Source organism: Polypterus senegalus, chromosome 2 (assembly GCF_016835505.1).
Source record: "Polypterus senegalus isolate Bchr_013 chromosome 2, ASM1683550v1, whole genome shotgun sequence".
Lineage (NCBI taxonomy): Eukaryota > Metazoa > Chordata > Cladistia > Polypteriformes > Polypteridae > Polypterus > Polypterus senegalus.
The window spans coordinates 275,924,051-275,946,670 of NC_053155.1; the positions used below are offsets into that span (position 1 = coordinate 275,924,051).

A 22,620-nucleotide genomic window follows, 5' to 3' on the forward strand; every position below is an offset into this window, starting at 1 on the left:
CTAAGCCTTTTCAGTTTAAGGCAAATAATATTAAAAGAAGACATTATTGAAGTGTTTAAAATTATGAAGAGAAATATTACAGTAGATTGAGACTGTTATTATAAATTGAGTTCCCCAAGAACATGGGGACATATAGGGAAACTTAAATTTTGCACAAACATTGAGTTTTTTCTTTACACAGAGAACCATAGGCACATGGCATACAATATCAAGTAGTGTGGTAGACAGTAGGATTTTAGAGACTTTCAAAACTAGACTTGATGTGGGTTTTTTTTTTTTAAAGAAGAATTAGGTGGAGAGCACTGGCATCTTTGCTGGGCTGAATGGTCTGTTCTAATGTTGTAATATATTTATGTGATAAAAGCAATACTGCTTAATTGTTTTTGATTTACTCCAATTATTGGGAGGTTGTTTTCAAAGAATATAAAATATTGTGAAAATGCTGTAAGTCTTTCCTTAAGGATATTCTTTGTTTAGATTTTAGGAACTTTTCACAAAAATATTTAGAAGAAGGCATATGAAAAGTATATTGTATACTCGCACATTTACAATACATGCGAGTTATTGATTTATTTCTTTTGTGACTTAACCATTGACACTTACAGTTTAAGCCACTGATAAATAGCCTTCATTCAGATTAAACCTCAAAGAAAAAAGATTTGCAAGTATCAGCTGCTGAAGAGCATTTCAACATAGCCAATGTGTAAAGTCGGTAGTAATCACACCAACCCTGTTCTATTTCATTCCCCTTTTATTAAAGTTATTAATGACCAGATCTTCATAGTTTTGCAGTCTATCTCCTTTAGACAATACTTGATTATTTATGTCTTCAAAGAATTTTCTTATAAATCTCTCTTCTCCTTGTTAGTTCTTCAGTTGTTCGATATATTGTATGACTATATCATGTAACCCATTTTTATTTCTAACTGTAAGCGAATGACATGTCATTGAGATATTCTTCAACTAGTCTGTTGGTACTCCTTTACAATATATTGTTAGCACTGGGTTTACTCTTCTGCTTTTTGCACATGATACATTATAGCATGATTGTCGTTTCTGCCACCAATACAAGTTACAGCCTAGTCTCTGGACTGAAAGTATGCATCTCTATATATACACACACACCGTTTTTTAAAAAGGTTTTTGTTCAGGTTTTTCCTGAGTTTTTGTGGGAAAAATTTTAAGGGTAGAAGATTCACTTGTTGTACAAGTTTGTTAAATAGTTGTGATATACAGTGTAAAGCTGCTAGAAAGTGTGTCATTTCTTTTTTCATTTCACAGTTTGTATTTTCTTTAGCACTGTAATCCTATAAGTCATTAATTGACATTACAAGTCAAAAGTGTCCCTGTGCTTGGCAGCATTAGAAAATGTTGGTGTTTATTCCATTGTGATTCCACCACCAGATGGTGATATTATTCAGCTGTATGGATGTAAGACATGCTGCATTAAACCTTAAATAAAGAAAAAAACACACAAATACAAAAAAGGTGTGGTTGGGTAAACAGAGACAGAGAAAGAAAGGGAGAAATTTTGTTTCATGCAAGAATAATGTAGCTATTCGTAAAGTTCCTAAATCACTGTTTCAGTTTAGTGTTCAGTACTTGAAGATTAAAAGGTGATGTGCAAGAAAAAAAAATGTTTAAGAGTTTGAGCAATCTGTGGCCTTGAAGTATGTAAAAAAATGTATTTGATAAGTGTATGTTTATGTGTGAATAGAAATGAAATGCTACAAATAAAAAAATCCCAAATAATGTTAAGAGGTGTTTTAGAAGTAGTAGTAGAACCGTAACATACATACAGCGTGCCACTATGGTAAACATGTTAATTAATTTTAACTTTAAGTTTAAGTTTATAGCTCTCACGGGCAGTTCCCCAGGTATGCCTCATTCATTTTATCCCCAACAATCTATTACCAAAAACATGCCAAAATGGTTTAAAATTATTTTATTGTGATAATTTATTCTCTTAAAACATGTAGGGTTGATAACGATCCAGAATGCGGTAAGATTTCAGTTCTTTTCCATTCATATTTTAAATGCTGCATTTGTAAACAGCACTTGAACAAAACATGCTTTTTTAGGATTTCTTTGTATCTATATGTGATCATTACAGCTGTTTCTATCCTGTTGCATTTTATGTAGGTATTTATGAGTTTATAAGTGTAAGAGATAAAAGAAATGCTGGATGCTTATCAGCACAGGAAGCCCTTGAAAGAATCCCTTTGTTGATAGCAGATTTCAAGTTAGAGAGAGACCCAGATGCATGCAATGTTGGCTGTTAAAGCTCCAGGATGTCGCGCTGGCCTCGCAAAGCATTATGGGATGCTGAAAAAAAAAGTTCTTTTAAACCTGATGAATTATCAGTGAATAATTCGACAAACAAAGGCAAATGCGAATGCAGCAAATTCAATGCGAATAATGCTTTGTTGAAATTTGCTAATTAACACTGGCCTTTATGTTACAGCAGATATATTTAGTGGAATTCAGATCAATCTGACATGTCTTTTTCATTCAGAAATAATTCTTCATAAAATGGTATGACTTTTCATACTCTGGAAAGCTGTGTCTGATTAAAAGTTCTTTTGCTTCCTGTTTTTACCCTTAGAAAAAATGTGGGACAAATTTAACTTGATGGATTTTGCTTTAGATAGAAAGTAACACATTTGATAAGTAGTGGCTGCTGTTGTAAATCCATCAGATTAAAACAGTTGCTTCATATTTATAAAATTGTCACTGTTCATTGTGGTATAAATAATGAAAATTAAGAACAGGTCATAATCACATTTTTTGTGTTCACTAAGATGAAAAGTGAAGGTAAAGCAAAAGACTGATTTTTATACAATTTATAAAGTTAATTTTCACTCTTCTGTTTTTTAACTGTAGCCTGAAACAGACCTATTCTGATTGTACAATATTCAAAGGATTATGTAAAAATAAATATACATGGAAAAGAGGGAAACATTCAACCTAATTACACACAGAAAAAAGTTAAGAACTCCTTATTTTGATTGTTAGAATGTATTATCTTAAAAGCCTAAACATTGTCTGTAACTCTATTTTTCAGGGTGGAATTACCTATCTATCTTAATGTTAATCTATTGTAATGCACTTAAGGCTATTCTTGAGTTCCTAGTTTTCAAAGAATAACTGGCAGAGGTAGCAGAAATTCTAAAATTATACATACTTTTGGTATATTCTGGCATAAAGTAAGGTTGTTTTGATCAGTAAGGTGCATCACAGATTTCCTAATATTTTACAGGGTTTTTTTCAGGAGTTAGGTATTTCAAGTTTTTACAATATAATCCTCCGCCTTTACTCTATAATTGAACAAGAATCCTCTCTTTTATTATACTGGAAAACACCAGCAAAAATTTGTAAAGCAAAGTATGTTAAAATGTATTCAAACACGAATTAACAAAATTTAACACTGAAATAACAATTCAGTACAATGTTTTAATTTAAATATCCACTTTAGAAAATTGCTTGAGTAGAATGTTGGTGGAGACCCAGAGCCTGACTCAGCAGCAAAGGGCGCAAATTAGTTTCAATTTCAGTCTGTTGTAGGTTGTGCTTGCACCTAAATTTACTGTCACTATCCGTCTGTTATCAGCCTATCAACAAATCTTTTATTCATCATAGGAATCCTCTTCATACTTGAGATTTGTAAATTCCACACAGAATGTGTGAAAGCTGGCAATAATCAGTTCGAGGTGGACATGCTGAAAATTGGCTAGCTTACCCAAAACACTAATGACAAAAAATATTTTTTTTGTCTGCATGGTGTACACTATTTCCTATATTGCATCCTTAAATAACTTGCTTTTGGTATTAATTGGATGTATAGTGTGTATTTAGAACTTTAAGATGCTAGACGTTTTGCACTCCAGTATGTATCTTTTCAAATTAAAAGCCATGTATTTCTAATAACCTTTCCTGTTTTTACTGCTCTTTTTGTTTTCTATTTGCAGCTTTTGAACAGCTGGCAAAAGTAAATCATTAATTTGACAGTTTAGAGATAAATTATAAGCTAGAATGATAAATATCACTATTAATTGCATCATATAGATTGCACAAGGATTAGGTTGAGATTAAGTTAACTTCCTTAATATTGTTATTCACATGTCTTCTATATTCTAGAAATAGTAGCACACTGAGAAGAACAGGAAAACTGTGAATACAACATCAAATGCTTATTGCAATGTACAGCATTACAGTGCAGTTGTAAAGTGTTTGCTGATTTCCCTTTTTATTCAATTGTTTGACAGTGAGTGTTGTCCAGTCTTCAACCAAAATCTTATATTAGATAAAGAATACTTGGGTGAGCAAATAACACATTTTAACTTATGTTATTTATTGAATGAGCAAAGTTATCTGACTGGCATTGTGTGAAGAGTAATTGCTCCCTAGCTAAATCAACCCAATAAAGGGATAATTTGAGTCAGCTGACTGAGCACATCCAGTTTTTATTACAGTCACCCGCACTCTATATAAATCTCACTTATTTTGATCCTTGATATCAGAAGTCCTGTTACCAGCACAAAATATCAACAAGCACATAAGGCCACAATCATAGAAAATCCCTCTTGAGACCATAAAAAAGTTGTTTGTTTTCAGTCGGTCTGGAAATTGGTACAAAGCCATTTCGTTTCAAACCACAGTGAGAAAAATTCTTTGCAAAATTTTACTTTAAATAGATGCACAGTATGTGGTAACCCTATTCTAATGTTCATTTAACGTGTGTCTGAATGAATTTGTTACCAGTGATAGCAGTACTAGTTGTCTGATGTCAAAGTACATTTAAAATTTTTTAGTTTTGTGTTGTCTTCTGCCCAGTCTTCCTCTTCTTTCAGCTGCTCCTGTTAGGGGTTGCCACAGCGGATCATCTTTTTCCATATCTTCTAGTCTTCTGCATCTTGCTAAGTTACACACATCACTTGTATGTCCTATCTGAACACAGCCATAAATCTTCTCTTAGGCCTTCCTCTTTTTCTCTTGCCTGGCAGCTCTATCCTTAACATCCTTCTTCTAATACAGGTAAAATTCCATTATAACGAATATTTTTACAACTAAATTTTCATTACAACGAAGTATTTTTATGGTCCCGACAGTTTCCTCATATGACGCGATTCTATAGAAATGTCATTACTATGAAGTACATTCAGCAGGTACTTTCATTATAACGAAGTGCCCAAAAGACCTTGAAATGCCTGAATAAATCATTCCGCAGAGCAGCTAGTTCTGTGGCCGCAGCTCAGTTGTGCACAATTATCCCCAAACAGAAACATTGTAATTTTTTTTTCTTTCTTCGAACTTTCCTCGTACTGTTTTTTTTTTTGTCCTTTCTGTTTCCTGCGGTTTTCAGTGATGCCTTATGCTTATTGCTTAAAACATCCATTGAAATTGAACTCATTGTGACCCAACTATAGAAACGGCAGACACGAAAAAACAATAGCAGTTCATATTAGGAAAAAAACGTCACAATTTTGCAGCTCTCAATTGTGGCAAAAAAAAAAAAAGACGTTGCCAGTAAATTTGGAATTTTGCCATAGACGCTGTCAGATTTCTTGGAAGACCAAGCAAAAAAAGAAAAAAAATCTCGGGTTGCAAACATATGTGAACTGCTGCATTTGAAGACGTCAAAAAATCAGTTTTTATGTGGTTCAGACATGCTCATTCAAGAAACATTCCTATTAATGCGCCACTCATTTAAGAAAATGTGAGGTTTGTAAACTCTCTTGGGACCTCCTCTAACTGGACGACATGCCGAAGAGAGTCGTGAAGTCTGATCTCCGCGTCTATGGAAGACTGTTTATCTGTTGCCGGGGCAACAGCTGACTCAAAGATATTTGCGTCTCTCAGCTATGCTGTGTCTCTCTGCCAAAGCAAGCAGAAAAAATATACTGTAGATAGGTGATGCAACCTGACTGCTGTGTCTGTGTATAGCAGTATGGCAGATCATGATATATATAAATAAATAAGTCTGACATTCCTGTTTCAAGCTGAATAAAGTTGGTTTTCCTAAAGTACTGAGACTCAGCCTCTTGTTTTGGGGTGCAAGACAGGGACTTATAGCGCGACCCCGATCTTTTATGATTTGCTTCTGTGTGACTTCACTGCAGTGCTATGAGCCTGTTTTTGCCCTGCCCTGGCAACGGACAAACAATCTTCCACAGACGCTGTAATCGCGCTTCGGGAAAGTGTATTATTGCAAGGAAATGCTGAGAAAAATTCTCGTCAGCATAACTTGTAGGCAGGAGGAGATTAAAATTAACACAAAAGAAGCTATTGAAATGATTGCAAATGCCTGGGTGCAAGTTAAAGAAAGCACTATAGTAACAAATACAGAATCTCATTACAACAAAATTTTCGTTATAACAAAATATTTTTTAGGTCCCTGGAAGTTCGTTGTAATGGAATTTTACCTGTATACCCAGAATCTCTCCTCTGCACATGTTCAAACCAATGCAATTTCGCCTCTCTGACTTTGTCTGTCAACCTTCCAACCTGAGCTGAGTCTGTAATGTACTCATTTCTAATCCTGTTCATCCTCATATCACCCAATACAAATCTTAGTACAGTGGTACCTCAGGTCACGAATGTCTGGGACCACGTACAAATCAGGTTACGACCAAAAAGTTCACCAAACTTTTGCATCTGTTCACGACCACCACTCGGGTGACGAACAAGCCAGTTTCCCTTCCGGTTCATACGCACTGATGATTTCCGCACATGTTCAGTCTCTCCCTGTGCAGCAAGTGAGCGAGAGAGAGAGTGCGAGAAGGTAGTTAAAGAATACACCGGGCTTGTTTTTAAAGAGACTTATTCGAGCATTGTGTTAATCTCGTTGTATTTAATGAAGACTTTTTTCTATTGGATTTTAACCTCCACTTCACTTCTGGTTTTATGGGATCATTTATTTATTGAAGGATTCTGAAAGCACTGCACTTTAATTTGGAGTTTGTTTTTGATTGCTGTTTTGTTGATTTTAATAAAAGCACTTGGCACTTTTTGCACCATCTGATTGCTCTATTGTAGTGCCTCAATGTCGTTACCGATGGTGATTGGTTTAAGGGCTCCCAGAAGCGAGATGGGAGCATGCAGCGAACCCGCATTTTCACAGACTTTACCTCAAAACTGTAATCTCCTCTCCACCTAGTTCCTCCTCATTTCATTTATGCCAGAACTCGAATCATGCAAGGTTATTTTTCTTGGTTGTTTATGGTTAGTTTTTATATAAATTACGGATTTTTCAAATGTTCATTTTTTTCCCCGGTGCTTAAAACTCATTAAAACAAGTGTTTACAGAGAGCAGTTTATAAGGCTATAGTGTGAACTCTTGCAATGTTAGTTTTCTTTGTTCAAGGTTTTCTCAGTGTTATTCAGTGTTTTTACATTTAGTTTACTATTACACTGTGTATTCTATGGTATAATTAACTATTTTTGTGCTTAAATCTTTAAACAAAATATATTTACATACAGCTTGTACGGTCCTGAACGGATTAATTGTATTTACATACAATCCTATGGGGGAAATTACTTCGGGTCATGACCAAATCGGGTTGCGACCAGAGTTTTGGAACGAATTATGGTTGTGACCTGAGGTTCCACTGTATCTTTAACTCTGCCTCTTCCAGCTCTGTCTCCTGTTTTTTGTTCAGTGCCACCATCTCCAACCCATATAACATAGCTAGTCTCACGACCATCCTGTAGACCTTCAGTTTCATTCTTGCTGATACCCGTCTGTCACAATTGACTCCTGACACACTTCTCCACCCATTCCACCCTGCCTGCACTCTTTTTCTTTTTTTATAATTTTATTGAAATCACACAACATTCCATACAAATAGAAAAACTTTTACAAAAATAGGATTGAAAACAAATCAATCTCTTTTTCATCTCTCCTCCACAATCCCCATTACTCTGTACTGTTGATCGCAAGTATTTAAAGTCAATCACCTTTGCCAGTTCTACTCACTGCATCCTCACTGTTCCACTGACCACCCTCTCATTTACACACATGTATTCTGCCTTGGTCTAACTGACCTTCATTCCTCTCCTCTCTAGAGCATATCTTCACCTCTCCAGGGTCTCCTCAACCTGCTTCTTACTCTTGCTACAGATCACAATGTCGTCAGCAAACATCATAGTCCACAGGGACTGCTGTCTTATCTCGTCTGTCAACCTGTCCATCAACATTACAAATAAGAAAGGGCTCAGGGATCCGTCACTCTTACTGTAGTCCTCATCACTGTCACACGTGCCTCGTCCCTATCCTGTATAACTCTTACATACTTCTCTTCCACTCCCGACTTCCTCATACAATATGACAGTTCCTGTCTAGGCACCCTGTCATATGCTTTTTCCAGGTCGACAAATATGCAATGCAACTCCTTCTGGTCCTCGCTATACTTCTCCATCAACGCCCTCAGAGCAAACATCGCATCTGTGGTGCTCTTTCCTGGCATGAAACCATTATGCTATTCACTAATCATCACCTCCCTTCTTAACCTAGTTTCCACTACTCTTTCCCATAACATCATGCTGTGGCTCATCAATTTTATCCCGCTGTAGTTACTACAGCTCTGCATACCCCACTTATTCTTAAAAATTGATACCACTACACTTATCCACTCCTCAGGCATCCTCTCAATTCCTAGGATTCCATTAAACAATCTGGTTAAAACTTCACTGCCATCTCTTCTAAACACCTCAGTGCTTCCACAGGTATGTCATCTGGATCAATGGCCTTTTCTTTCTTCATCCTCTTCATAGCTCCCCTTACTTCCTCCTTGCTAATCAATTGCACTTCCCACATCATTTCTGCATCATCCAACCTTTTCTCTCTCTCTCTGTCTCTCCTTCTCTTCATTCATCAGCCTCTCAAAGTACTCTTTCTATCTGCTGAACGCACCCTTTTCTCTTGTGAGTATGTTTCCATCTTTATCCTTTATCACCCTAACCTGCTGCACATCTTTCACAGCTTGTTCCCTCTGTCTAGCCAATCGGTACAGGTCCTTGTCTCACTCCTTAGTGTCCAACCTGTCATACAACTCATCCTATGCCTTTTCTTTTTCTCTCTTCTCCTTGTGCCTTATCTTCTTGTGCTCTTGTCTGCTTTCTGCATCTCTCTGACTATCCCACTTCTTCGCCATCCTCTTCCTCTGTATACTCTCCTGTACTTACAAATTCTATCACCAGGTTTCCTTTTCCTCCTTCCTCTGTCCAGATGTCCTGCCAGGCACCCTTCTTCCTGCCACCCTTACTACTTCTGCTGTAGTTGCCAAGCTGTCTGGTAAACTCTGCACTGCCACCCGGTGCCTGCCTTACCTCCTCCCAAAACACAACCTTGCAGTCTTCCTTTTTCAACTTCCACCATTTGATCCTTGGGTCTGTCCTCACTCTCCTCCTCTTCTTGATCTCCAATGTCATCATACAGACCACCATCCTATGCTGCCTTTGCTACCACTTTGCAGTCTTCAATCTCCTTCAGATTGACTCTTCTGCATAGGATATAATCTACCTGTGTGCATCTTTCTCCAGTCTTGTACGTCACCCTGCATTTTTCCCTCTGCTTAAAATGCATATTTACCACAGCCTTGCCCATCCTTTTCACAAAATCCACTATCATCTGACCATCTTCATTCCTCTCCTTGACACCATATCTACTCATCATCTTCACGTCTCTTCTGTTTCTTTAACCAACATGACCATTGAAATCTGTTTTCTGTCTCTTGGGTATACTGTCCATGACTTCATCCAACTCACTCCAGAAGTCTTCTTTCTCATCCATCGCACACCCCAACTTGCGAGATCTATGCGCTAACAGCACTGATCATCACACCTCCAATTTCTAGCTTCATAATCATTACTCCGACACTCTTTTCACCTCCAAAGCACTCTTGACATACTGTTCCTTCAGATTAACCCCTACCCCATTTCTCCTCCCATCCACACCATTATAGAAAAATTTGAATCCACCTCCAATCCGCCTGCCCTTACTCCCCTTCCATTTAGTCTCTTGCACGCACAATATATCAACCTTCCTTCGTCCCATTATATCTGTTAACTCTCTCACCTTACCATTCATACTGCCAACATTCAAAGTTCCTACCCTCAGTTCCACTCTCTTTACTTTCCTCCTCTCCTCTTGCCTCCGGTCTCGTCTCCCCCTCTTCTTCTCCTTTTTCGGGCAACAGTGGCCCGATTTCCACCAGCATCTTGTTGGCTAATATTACTGGTTGCGGCCATTGTTAAACCAGGCCTCAACCAATCCAGTATGGAAATTTTTATTGTTATCTGCATATTGATCTGGCAAAATTTTATACCAGATGCCCTTCCTGACATAACCATCCCCATTTTTCCGGGCATGGGACAGACATGAAGAAACACACTAATTGTGCATTCCCCGTTCCTTGGTTGTCTTCTGCCCAGTAAGGGCAGTATATATTGAGCTGGTAAAATTTAATTGAATAGCTGTGAATGAAGTATAACTTTGCTGTGTTGTTAATTCTTTACAATTGTAAGCCTGTTGGCATGGTGGTGGTGCAGTGGTAGGGGCTGCTGCCTCACAGTAAAGAGTTTGTGTCCTTGGTCCTCCGTGTGTGGAGTCTGCATGTTCTCCCTTTTTGTGTTTGAGTTGGTTTCCTCCTGGTACTCCAGTCTCCCCCCACAGTCTAAAGACATACATGTTAGGTGAATTGGCAATGCTAAATTGAACCCACACACATTAGTATGTGTGTGTTCACTCTGTGATGGACTTTTGTCCCCAGCAATAGCAAAGGTATTCTTTAAGTTCTAAAGGAAACGCATTGGATGCTGTTCATTTCTAGACCATGATGGAAAGTCTTATCGTACTCATTATGTAAAGAACCTGTAGGAAAAGAGATGCATTCTGGTTGAAATTGAAGAAATGTCAGTTTATTGTCCCAAAGTTCCTGTGCCTTTAATCAGATACTGTATTCTTTGCACATGGATATCCTGTTTCTCACGATAATCCCTCATTTCTGCTATAGTGTCCCTTTGGTTAAGAAAAAGAAAAAAAATAAGGTTGTGGTCTTGTTCATTTATGGACAGTTAGATATCTTAAGTAAATGAGAATGTAAGTGAATCAAAGCTGAACTCATTAAACAAAACTAAATTGACAAATCTCCAAAAGAAAAAGAAGAGAAAATAAATATCTACAAACTGTGACATTTATCCATATACTGTATTAGTCTAACAATTGTTACTCTTTTAGTTCTTATGTTTTTGTCTTTATTGTGTATTTTATTGTTATTTTGTTTCTGAAGTTGCTTGACTTTATGTACCTTATTAGGCTCAGTATAGTATTCATTATACATGTGTCACTATTTCTGTTGTCGTTATGAATTATGTACTCTTCACTTACAGTTTGACAGTAGAAGGCTGTAATTAATTACTGAGCATATTTAAAGCCAATGACTAGCTTCTTATTTCCTTTATGTTTTATCATTCAGTTTTTTGTTGTTTTTTTTTTGCAATAAGTGAAAGATTATAATTTGATGCTAGTTCAGCAGTACATGATTATTTTTTTGGTCTCAGAATGTCTTATACCATCGGTTAATTGTTATTTTCTGGAGTCAGCCCGGTTAGTTAAGTTTCTAACTCAATTTGCCAGCTAACTCTAAAATGTATATGAGATATAGTCAGCAGTATCCTTAATAGCATTACCAATAGCTGTGCATTAATTTAGTAAACCAAAATATAAGAATTTGTTTTCCTGGGCTTTCTTCTCTCTGCTATTCTGTTTTAGGGCTGTTATTTTTTTTTTTTAATTCTTTCACTATAGGTGATGAAGTCCATACAGGCAAACATAAGCTACATGTCTAATGAGTGTGTTGACATAGGCATTAGTTTTTTTAGTCACAGTGTTTTCCTGGAGATTAAGTGTTATTTCTCTTATGTGTCTCTGAGGTGCTGTGTGCAGTGTTTGCATAATTTGCTTCATTGATAAATTGGTCATGTCTAGTCAAGGCAGTTAAATTGGTGTATGGGTGTGTCTTGCAATTAACTGGCAACCCATCAAATGCTTCTGGGATATACTTGGGCTCCCTTCAGCAGTTAGTTAATCGACCAGAAACTTATCATAAAGTGGATGGATGATTTTTTTATGATCTTTACAAAATACAGCAGCAAAAGTAAACTGAGACCTTTTTGTTGTAGTTAATGGTAAAGAGGAGCTCTTTTTTCATTTCCTCAGTAGAATTTGATATTGTATCTGCATGTTATATGATGGCAAATGGTACTGACTAATTTAGTGAAAATACCATTCAGAATATATGCTTTAAAAGTGGTGCTATCTAACTCAGATATGATTACATCAAAGAAGTAGGCTTTGTAAGCTGAATACAAAAGAAGCAAATGTGGAATATATCTGTCATGTTTAATTCTCTAACACATTTTTTCTTTTCTTTTGAATGTTGATTCTCACATTATAATCTATATGCTACAAATGTACTTATTTCAGTATTATAAAGGCAGAACTGTTTCAAAGTACTTCAGCATTCTTTTTTCCTTCCTATTTAATTGCTTGATAGCTTAAGAAAGGGACACATACACACACACCATTGTCTGCTTGAATTAAGAGACTGATGTGATTATCATAACATCATGTTTGTGACGTTGCCTGTTATGTTGCTCTTGTTCACTGTTTGAAGCTTGCGGATGGATAGTTCTGCTTGCATAGAAAACAAATGGTTTAAAAATGTTTACTTTTTTAAAAAATGAAATAAAAAAATTGTACGGTTACTGTAGCTGTGCACTTATCTGGATTTAAATTGAACAATGCCAATACAGTATTGGTATAATATTAGGCCTTTCATTATAATAGACTCTAGGCACTCTTTGTGATGACTTTTTTTAGTGTGTCTTCTGAATTTGGTGTTGATTTCTATCAAACATAACTATGAAAAAACTACTTGCTCCTAGAAGCAATCACCCAATTTACATGAAAGCCTAAGTGCATAACAAGTAACATAAGATAAGACTAAGAAGATACTGCCAAAGCCACAACTAAGAATTTAATTTTTTGTCGAGAGTGGTCTACACATGAGAGATCTTATTCTTTGCTAAAACAGCCATATTTACTGACGTAGACAGCTATGCATTGTGGTATGGAGTCTTAACTGACATAGACTGCTATGCATTGTAACATGGAGTCTTGCAGGCGTAGAATTTTCCTGCAAACCATCAAACCAACGATTGTACAGCTAGTCCTTGTACTTCGCCATATTAAACCAGAAAATAAAATGCTTTACTTTTCTCAGCATCTACAAGTCTAAGACAGATCTGCTTATTTGTCTTTTTATGGACAGTTACTCAGATGACTAACATTGTACTTTCTTTTTGGTCTTTCTTTTTTTTTCCCCTCCTGTTCTATATATTTTTTTCTTTTTGGATAATTCTTGTAGACTACGCTTTCAATGCAGTTATGTAAATCTTTTTTTTCCTAGCTAAAATTTAGAATAATTCTTTTGACTTTTGTATTATTTCAGTTGCACACTGTTAACACCTGTAATAAACCTACCATCGTAAATATGCATGCAAGTATATTAATATATCTTTTTATTAATTTGTTAAAGTATTCCCTTTCATCACAGAATGTGCAATAGATGGTCAAATCTGGTTTTCTTTGTATTTTATTTCTGTTAATGTTTACTCAAGAATTACCCAAAGAAGCCTTTGGTTCTGTGTCTGCTGGCTGCCAGAATATAAGATTTTAGGCTAAGATTCTGAAATGCACTACAGGAACCTAATGGTTATGCATGAGTGTTTTTTTTCTCCAGGTGTGAAAATAATTGCTTTATTGCCAGGGCTTACCTTAAGCTGAAGCCAGTTTATGTAGAACTGTCGAAGGAAATTGCAAATAACGGAAAATTCAAATCCTCTGACAGGCTTACGAGTAATCAGCCTTTTGGACATTATTTCACGATTGAGAAGTTTAATGGATTGACTGCTTTACCTAGAAAGTGACACCTACTATTAATCACATTCAGCAGCATCAATACTAGGTGTTTTTCTCCTAGTGGTCTAGAGGATACTGATTTAAATTTTATTTTAAGCTTACAGTCTTTGCATTTTTGGGGAAGTATAAAAAAAAACTATTAAATAAAAAGTAGTAGTTAAAGGTTTGTACTATTTATGCAGCTTCTCATTTGGAATGACAATTAATTCCTTATCTGTTCCTTCATCATAATTAAGACTGTTTTGGTATCATTATTTAAAAGCATTTATTGTGAATCATAAAATCTGTGTAAAAGAGTGAAGCAGTGTGTTTTCCAGATGTTAAAATAAAGACATTTCAGGTAAATGAACATGGTAGTCAAAAATAAATTCTACTTTTGTCTTAAGAAGGCTTACAATTAATTTTTCTCTCATACAGTTTATATGTTTTGCTATAGAGAGCTTGTTTGTTGTTAGTTTGTTTGTTCGTTCGTTCGTTCAAAGAAATACTAACATTTTCATGCACCACATATCCTGACTAAATATACTTAGAATATACTCTACAGCGAACTGGTGTTGTTTGTTGGAAAAGACAAAAACAAATTAAGAATGTGCAAACTTTTTACATCATTGCTATGAATTATTGAAATTTTAAACACACTGCATTTTGATCTTGAATTGAAAAAGTGAGATGATGAAAGTACTCTTTTAATCTTAATTGGTTCATGTATTTTGTGCTGCTGAATTGTTTTGAGTTTCTTCCATTTTAAAATAAATGGGAATGACAAAGAAGTAGTGTGAGTGAAATTTTTCATCCCTAAAAATATAGCTCGGCAAAATTTTTAATGTCATATTCATGGATTCTAACGTTGTTGCTGAAGTAAATTATTAGTTAAATTGTACAAATTGTACATTCTTCAAATAATGAAGTGAAATGCTAAATCAATCTTCAGTTATATTCCATAAACTAATTTGGAGAAGAGTTTATACATGGTTTACTTCTTCAGCACTGTACTGCAGTACTCAGTACTATAAAAGGGAAACTTCAGTATGCTAGAGGAAACACTTTTTATCTTTGGACAAATTTCAGTGGTGCAGATACAATTTATTTTCACATGACTTCGAAGTAATGGTCGAAAAGTATATATTACCATGTTAGATATAGTAAGAGACATACAGTAGCTGCAGTTTTGTGGGAAATTAAGAGTATGCCAGGCTGTCATAAGTTAATAAAAGTGACTCAGTCTAATAAACAGCAACACATTGCAATCCATCTAAAACATAATTTCCCAAGGTGGCAAAAAATAATACAAAGAAAATCAGAACTCAAACTGATAAGTGTGCAAACCAAGTTCAAATGATAGACAAATCATTAGAGATTAGCTCAGTGAGTCTTGAGCTTTTACTGTATTTAAAAATGACAAGCAACATAAATGTGTTTATGCACAATACCAAAACTATAGACTTTTCAGATGTCATAAAAAATAAAAATTTGATATCCACAAGTCAAGTAGGTACAGTGATCCCTTGCTGTATCGCGCTTCGACTTTCGCGGCTTCACTCTTTAGATATTTAGATATGTAAGCATATCTAAATATATATCACGGATTTTTCGCTGGTTCACGGATTTCTCTGGACAATGGATCTTTTAATTTATGGTACATGCTTCCTCAGTTGGTTTGCCCAGTTGAATTCATACAAGGGACGCTATTGGTGGATGGCTGAGAAGCTACCCAATCAGAGCACGTATTACGTATTAAATAAAACTCCTCAATGATATACGAAATGCTTCCCATGCGCTGCTTTGCATACTTAAAAGCTCTAATTGCACGTATTGATTTTTGATTGTTTGCTTTTCTCTGTCTCTCTCACTCTCTCTGACATTCTCTGCTCCTGACAGAGGGGGTGTGAGCAGAGGGGCTGTTCGCACACTGGCCTAGAGGATACAGATGCTCCTCTTAAAAATGCTGAAAGACTGCCTTCACATTGCTCCCTTCCTTGCGGCTGTTTTGCCGGGGCGGTGCTTCGCATACTTAAAAGCACCTATTGATTTTGCATTGTTTGCTTTTCTCTCTCCGTCTCCGTCTCTGGCTCTGTCTCTCTTTCTCTCTCTCTCTCTCTGACATTCTCTGCTTCTGATGCGCACTCCTTTGAAGAGAAACGTATGTTTGTATTCTTTTAATTGTGAGACGGAGCTGTCATCTCTGTCTTGTCATGGAGCACAGTTTAAACTTTTGAAAAAGAGACAAATGTTCGTTTGCAGTGTTTTAAAGACCCTGTCTCTACAACCTCCTGTGTTTCTGTGCAAATCTGTGACCCAAGCGTGACAATATAAAAATAACAATATAAACGTATGGTTTTTACTTCGTGGATTTTCACCTTTCGCGGGGGGTTCTGGAACACAACCCCTGCGATCGAGGAGGGATTACTGTATTACTAATTAATTTAGAACTCATTTAACCAATCTCCATATTTCACTAAGTAATTTAATTTTTCCTTAGATATAAAGAGGGTGGTGAAGCTTTGCTGATTTTGACGCCGTCAGAAGAACAAGGGATGCTAAAACAGCTTGAAGAAAGAAAAGTTCCTGTAAGCAACATAAAGTAAGTAAAATTTTTATTTAGTTCATATCATAATTTATGGAATATTGTATAAAAAGAATCAAAGAATAAATACTGTAAATAGTAACATACAGCTATAAAAAAAATGAGGGACTTTCCTTCATTTGGACATGTGTGAACAAAATCATACAATTTTTGTGTGGTTGAGGTATGGGATTTTAGTTTAGCACTATCAGTGTTGACTATAGTAGAATTGGTGGAGGTCATGTTCTGATTCATAGCCTACTTGTGGGCTGATTTGGAAAGAATTAGTAGCATTAAATGCTCAGAAGGTCCTTTTAATGCTGTTTTGTTAAGAAGGCTCAACAGTGCCTTAAGTTTTGGAGTAACCTGAAGAAAGTCAATCTGGCCCTCTTGATTCTTACAAACTGAGGTATGTATAGAGGAGAGCATAGTGGCTAACTGCATCAATGGTTGAGATAACCACTACATGCCCCTTTCAGGAACTTACACCACAGATAAGAGGAAAATATTTTCTGTTCTTCTCTGGCTTAATAACAGTTTTTATCCTTGGGTCTTTAAAGGAATATTCCACCTAAAAATTCTATATTTTTTAATATGTAACTTATTCCATGTAGTTTGTAGTGATGACTGAAAAACGTTTTTATTCATGTTTATATGCTGAATGGGAAAAAAAAAAAAACAATGGTAACCAGTGCTGTACAGCAGCACATTGATGTCAATGGAGAAACGGAAAAAAATCTCATGTTACTCATGTTGCATGCTTCATGTATAAATTATCCAGCCATATGCTCAAAAAAAACACATGCTTTTTTTGCTAAAATATTCTTAAATGCGTTCTTCTGGAAATATCACAGCACATCATGAAAAGGAAACATGTTCCAATAATAGGGTGTATCTGAATTGAAGATGGGACTTTTGACCAGTAAATGAGGGGGAGATGCGGATTTCAATTAAAATTAATTTCATTTAATGCCATATGACTGTATTTATACCCTTACATCTGGGTGCTTTGTGAATTTTTTTTCTCTCCATTATATGAATAACTCCTTTGACCTCTTCCATTATGATTATTTGAATTTGTGTGTTTCAGTGGTTCTAAACATGTCGTTGCTAAGTATCTCAAAGTAGTTTTCCTATAGCTGCATTATCTGATCACTATCCGTATCAAGGTCCTCAGTCTCTCTCTTCTCCATGGTTGGAATCTTGGTTGGTATTCTTCTTACATGTTTTTTGAATTATTACTTCTTCACAGTTTCTTTGTCTTTTGGAATGGTAGCCTGTCAGCCCCATACCTCTCAAACTTTTTCTGAAGTCTCCTCAGTGTCCCAACTCTCCAAATTACTAAGAACGTCTCCTGTAGACAATTTTGATGTCCAGTTAGTTTGCTTGGGTCCTTCCCACAAGTTAGTCTGTCATTGGGCTTCTGAAAAATTACAGTTTTTACAAGACACCTACATTATTTTCTGTTTTGGGTGTTTCTTGTATACTGGGAATATAAGTGAAATACGTCTTTAAAAATCTTATGCCTCCATAATTGTAGGTTGCCATGAGGTTTATGTAGACCACCATTTTAACAATAAATTATTAAGCTTTCTTATGCAAGAAAAAACATATCAAACACAATTCAGTTCTCAACAAAATTCCTGGTTAATTAAAAACTTCCTGTGATGTGTTTATCTTGCAAACACAGCAGCTAAATATAATCTGTGAGGTTTCTTTTTCCTTTCTGTTGTATTTGATTATATCACCTTGAGATATTGAGATAATTCCTTATAAATGAACTTCAAAGCTCCCATCAGCTGGAGGCCTATTTTGTAGTGTGCCAGAGTCCGTGATTTTAATATGACAATGTTTTTAAAATGAACATTTCAATCTGTGCCTTTGCATTAGCACTTTTTTTATTTGTCCATGGAGGTTAGAAGATTTTTTGTTTGACCATTTCAGAAACTACCAGATAAAGTTTGTGTATTTAAACATAGCATGATTTGATGATGAAGAGTCCCAGAAGGATTACTTTATAAAGGAGCATCTCCCCATGTAATTTAAACAACATGATAAATATCTGAAATAAAATTAAAATTGCAGCCAGAAAGCAATGTTGAAATTAAGGAGAACAGAGGCTGACGTACAAGTTATTGCAGAGGACATCTCTGCAATATATGGGGCTGTCATACCTTTTTCATTAGCTTAGTTCATGCAAAATCATTTCTTTAAATTGCACAGTATATATAACATTTCTTACCTCTAAATGCATAACTTTTATTGTATCTTAGCGTGACTGGACTATTGTATCTTATTCTATGAAATCAAAAGGATTTAACTGTCAAAAGTTGTTAAGAATCTTATACTTTGTGCATGAATGCACTTCTTGGTGTTTGAGAAGATTGATGGCAACCATTCATTTGTGCCTAATTCCTGTAAGAGGAAAGTTCTGTGAACTGGAATATAGCAGAGAAGTGAAAATAACTTCTTTAAAATCAAAAAAATGTGTGTCAAATAATACTGCATCGTTTCACCAGTTATTTTACTCCCTACTGTAATATGCAGTATATAATGTTACAAAGTTTATTTCCAGTAGTATTCCTCTTGTTTGCTTGTTAGCAGTTTTTCCTTAAAATAGTGTCATTTTAGTGTGTTCCTGTTGCCTATACCCTTTAGTACAGACAATTTTAGTTCTATTGAAAAAGTTTTGGTACAGCACTTTACGTTTTATTGTAGGTTATTACAGCTGTGCAAGAAAAATGACAATTGTGTAAATCAGCTTAACAGCACTAAATTAAATACGCTTACATTTTTGAATGGAGACTAGATTGCAGATACATCTGCTTATTTCACATTTTAAATTCTACTAAGTTGTGTTGAGACTATTAAAGCTCACTTCCATGAGGCTTATGAATACAAATGTGCAAATGTTTATATCTTTTTTTTATTTATTTTTTATTATTAACTCTATACATTGTCAGTTTGAAGCATATAAAGCATAGTAATATGTACTACCAGTAACAGCGGACTGCACGATAATGTGCAGTGAATACACTTATAGTTTTCATTCTCTTTCTCTGTACATTTAGCACCCGTTTGCTCAGAGGTTGATGCGCTTGCTGCTTCCTGAGCAGCTCTTCTTTTCTTCACCCTAGCGGCCCGCTTCGTCTCTTCTTTCGTTGGCATCTTTTCACGTTAAAAATGATTAAGTCAGTGTTTATGTTGCAATTACTTAGTACGTTTTCTTTAATTTTTCACTTAAGCTGGCACTTAAGTCTTCAATCTGCCTGAAGAATGATTTAAGATATAAAGAGGTAGGGGAAGTGACGGCGAAGGTGATAGGGATGAGAACGGCACCCATACGCATACGCCGCATGTTTGCCCCACTGGCTGCTGCCGAGAGTTGCATCTACAATAAAGTAAAATAAAAATAAAAAGAGGAATAACCTTGGAGGTCAATCATCACCCCGAAAACGAATAGTAGACATCACGTATTATATATGTGTACCAAATTTCAGGTCAATCGGTCAAATGGTTTGCAAGCTACAGGTGATTTAAAATCCTGGACAGACAAAAGGACAGCCACGGTAGCATATTATAGAAGAAGACAGACTGCAAATCAACTATTCTCCTCAACCTAGGTTTAACGATGGTTTGCAGTGCATATGGATATTTTTTTTGAGAAAAGATGTTAAATATTAAGTTAAAATTTGAATTGGATAAATGCTATATATACTGTACCTACTTACAATACTGCCAACTAAATGCAGACAGTGCTGTGACTTCATTTATGTGCTGCGAACTGCTATAATACACAGGATTTTATAGTTTGCTAGTATATTCTGATCAAAGATACAATGATTACAAAAACCTATACCGTAACAGTTGTGACATAAATGTATGGGAAGCAACACATTTCAGAGTAAAATTATGAAAAATGTCTTGCCTGAAGAAACAAGGATTTCACTCTTTGGTGAATACAACAATGGTAATGCACAGTAGTGGCTACGTCAGATTAGTAAGGTGCTTTCACAGTGATAAAAATGAGAAAATCATTTGGACAATGACTGAAATTAAGCGACTGGAACTAAATACATTTCTGATTCTCTTTGGTTCACAGATTTATTTTAAGTATTTCATACATTTCAGCAGAAGTATCACTCTGAGCAACCTTAAATTCCCTCTGGGGAAAAGGAAAAATATCTCTGTCAGTCCTTGATTTGAAGTGGCAGTACTAAGATTTCATGATGTTTGTTTTCCCAAAAGCTCAGATTCACATTATTAACACTCAACACATTTGTCAAGAATGGTCAAATATGACATAATCTGAATGTGAAAAACAGACTATTACCACTGCAAATTTTTCTTTTCAGTTCAGTTTAATTTTAATTCATGGTAAATTAAAGTTGTATTGGAATTCTACTTTCAATGTCCTTATTTAATTTTTTTTAAATGAAGCAGAGATAGGAACAAAGGATGGATAGATACACTGAATAAAACATGTATTGAAGTATAGTATAACGTATAAGACAGTGGTCAAGATTGAGTAAAGTGTACATTTACAGTACTTCGGTATTGACTCCCAATTATAATATTAAAAACAATACCTAATGAGCCATATCAAGTCCCTACATTTTGCCCTTTTCTGGCCCTTCCTGATATCTTACCAGATCACCCTTGGATGAATCTGTACTATTGATTGTGGTGGTGCAATGACCAAAGTATTGCTTTGAGAGAGACTGAAGCTAAATCAGAAATGACCAAATTATCTTAACATGCTGATGCAATCCAATTTCCTTCTGTATAATGACCATCAGATTTTTAGCCAGTTTCTCCAAAGTGTATAATTTTCCCACCTGCTCTAAGTTAACTATGCACATTTGGCAAGTAAAGCTGTCTTTACTATTAGCAAGAAAAGTTAGTTGGACAGTAAAGTAGCTCATCTGATCATGAGACCCTTGTACACTTCTCGTCCTATGACTTTAAACTCACAGGCTAACGTTTGACTATAATGGAGTAACATACATATTATGCAGCAACTCATATAGGTTAATGCTGCCTTCCAGAAAGCCAAAATCCGTGGAGAAAATGCATGCGAAAGACTAATCTGAACTCTGAAATGCTTTAATTGTGATGTCTCTGTTGTTTTAATAACTAGCAGGTGACCACATTGTAAGTGTTACTCACATCCATGTACTTTAAATCATAACAGCAACATTTTTTAAAGGTGTGCTTAAACCTTTAAATTAACAGGAAATTGAAATTGTTCAGATTTTGTTTCCTGTAATTATTATTGTTACATTTTGCTTCTGTGAATAGCTTGTTTAGTGAATTGATGGACAATTACATTACATGCTCTGTTGTCATCCATTTTTGTTGTGAATTGCCACAGTAAAATAAGTGAAGCAATCATATTTTTTCCTCTAAATTCATTACTGCAGTTTAGGGTTGTAGGAATGTGCTGCTTAAATCTGTTGAATGAATCAGTTACTCTTTCTAACCAGGACACCACTATAAGAAAGTATGCCTTAGAATGTATTTGAATTTAGTTTAATTTATTACAGTCATTGCAAACAGTCTCAGAAAGTAAATAATGAGTTCCTTTGTTATAGTGTCTTTATAAATGTTAGGTTGTATATTTTTTAAAGGCAATATTAAGTTATCACTAGCCCAAGACTGTGGCATTTTTCTTAACTTGTTATTTAGTACTGGTGGTATACAGTAATTAATTTTGTGTGGCACTAATTGGCTTTATTTTACAAAAAACAATAGCTTTATCATTTAAAAATTACCCAAGAGAATATTCATCCAAACAGGTCAAAACTTTGGATCCTAATAAATTTTACAAAAATGTCCAAGTCTGAGAATGTCTTTGGGGATTTATTGAATTAGTAATTGTCTGGAATAGTGTTTTTTTGATTTTGGTGCTAATGAGCACAAAATGAATTCCTTACAGGGTTGTTTTTGTATCGAAAAGAAATTTAGATAACGGATTTACTACTTTTAAGAATTGTGCAGCTAATATGTTAAACTTTTTGCTTGACTGTCTTTTTATAATAATTTGGAAGGCTACATTGTATCTTAATGAGACATA

The 22,620-nt window shown here is 35.4% G+C and overlaps 1 protein-coding gene across 2 annotated transcripts in view; it reads left to right on the forward strand.

Annotated features, from left to right (window-relative positions):
• Nucleotides 1–22,620, forward strand: part of ddx10 (DEAD (Asp-Glu-Ala-Asp) box polypeptide 10) — a 443,025-nt gene that overhangs the window by 53,505 nt on the left and 366,900 nt on the right. For both annotated transcript variants that reach the window (XM_039745618.1, XM_039745620.1), the window contains exon 10: nt 16,461–16,562. In XM_039745618.1, coding sequence (XP_039601552.1) covers nt 16,461–16,562 — 102 coding nt within the window. The remainder of the gene's footprint in view (nt 1–16,460; nt 16,563–22,620) is intronic.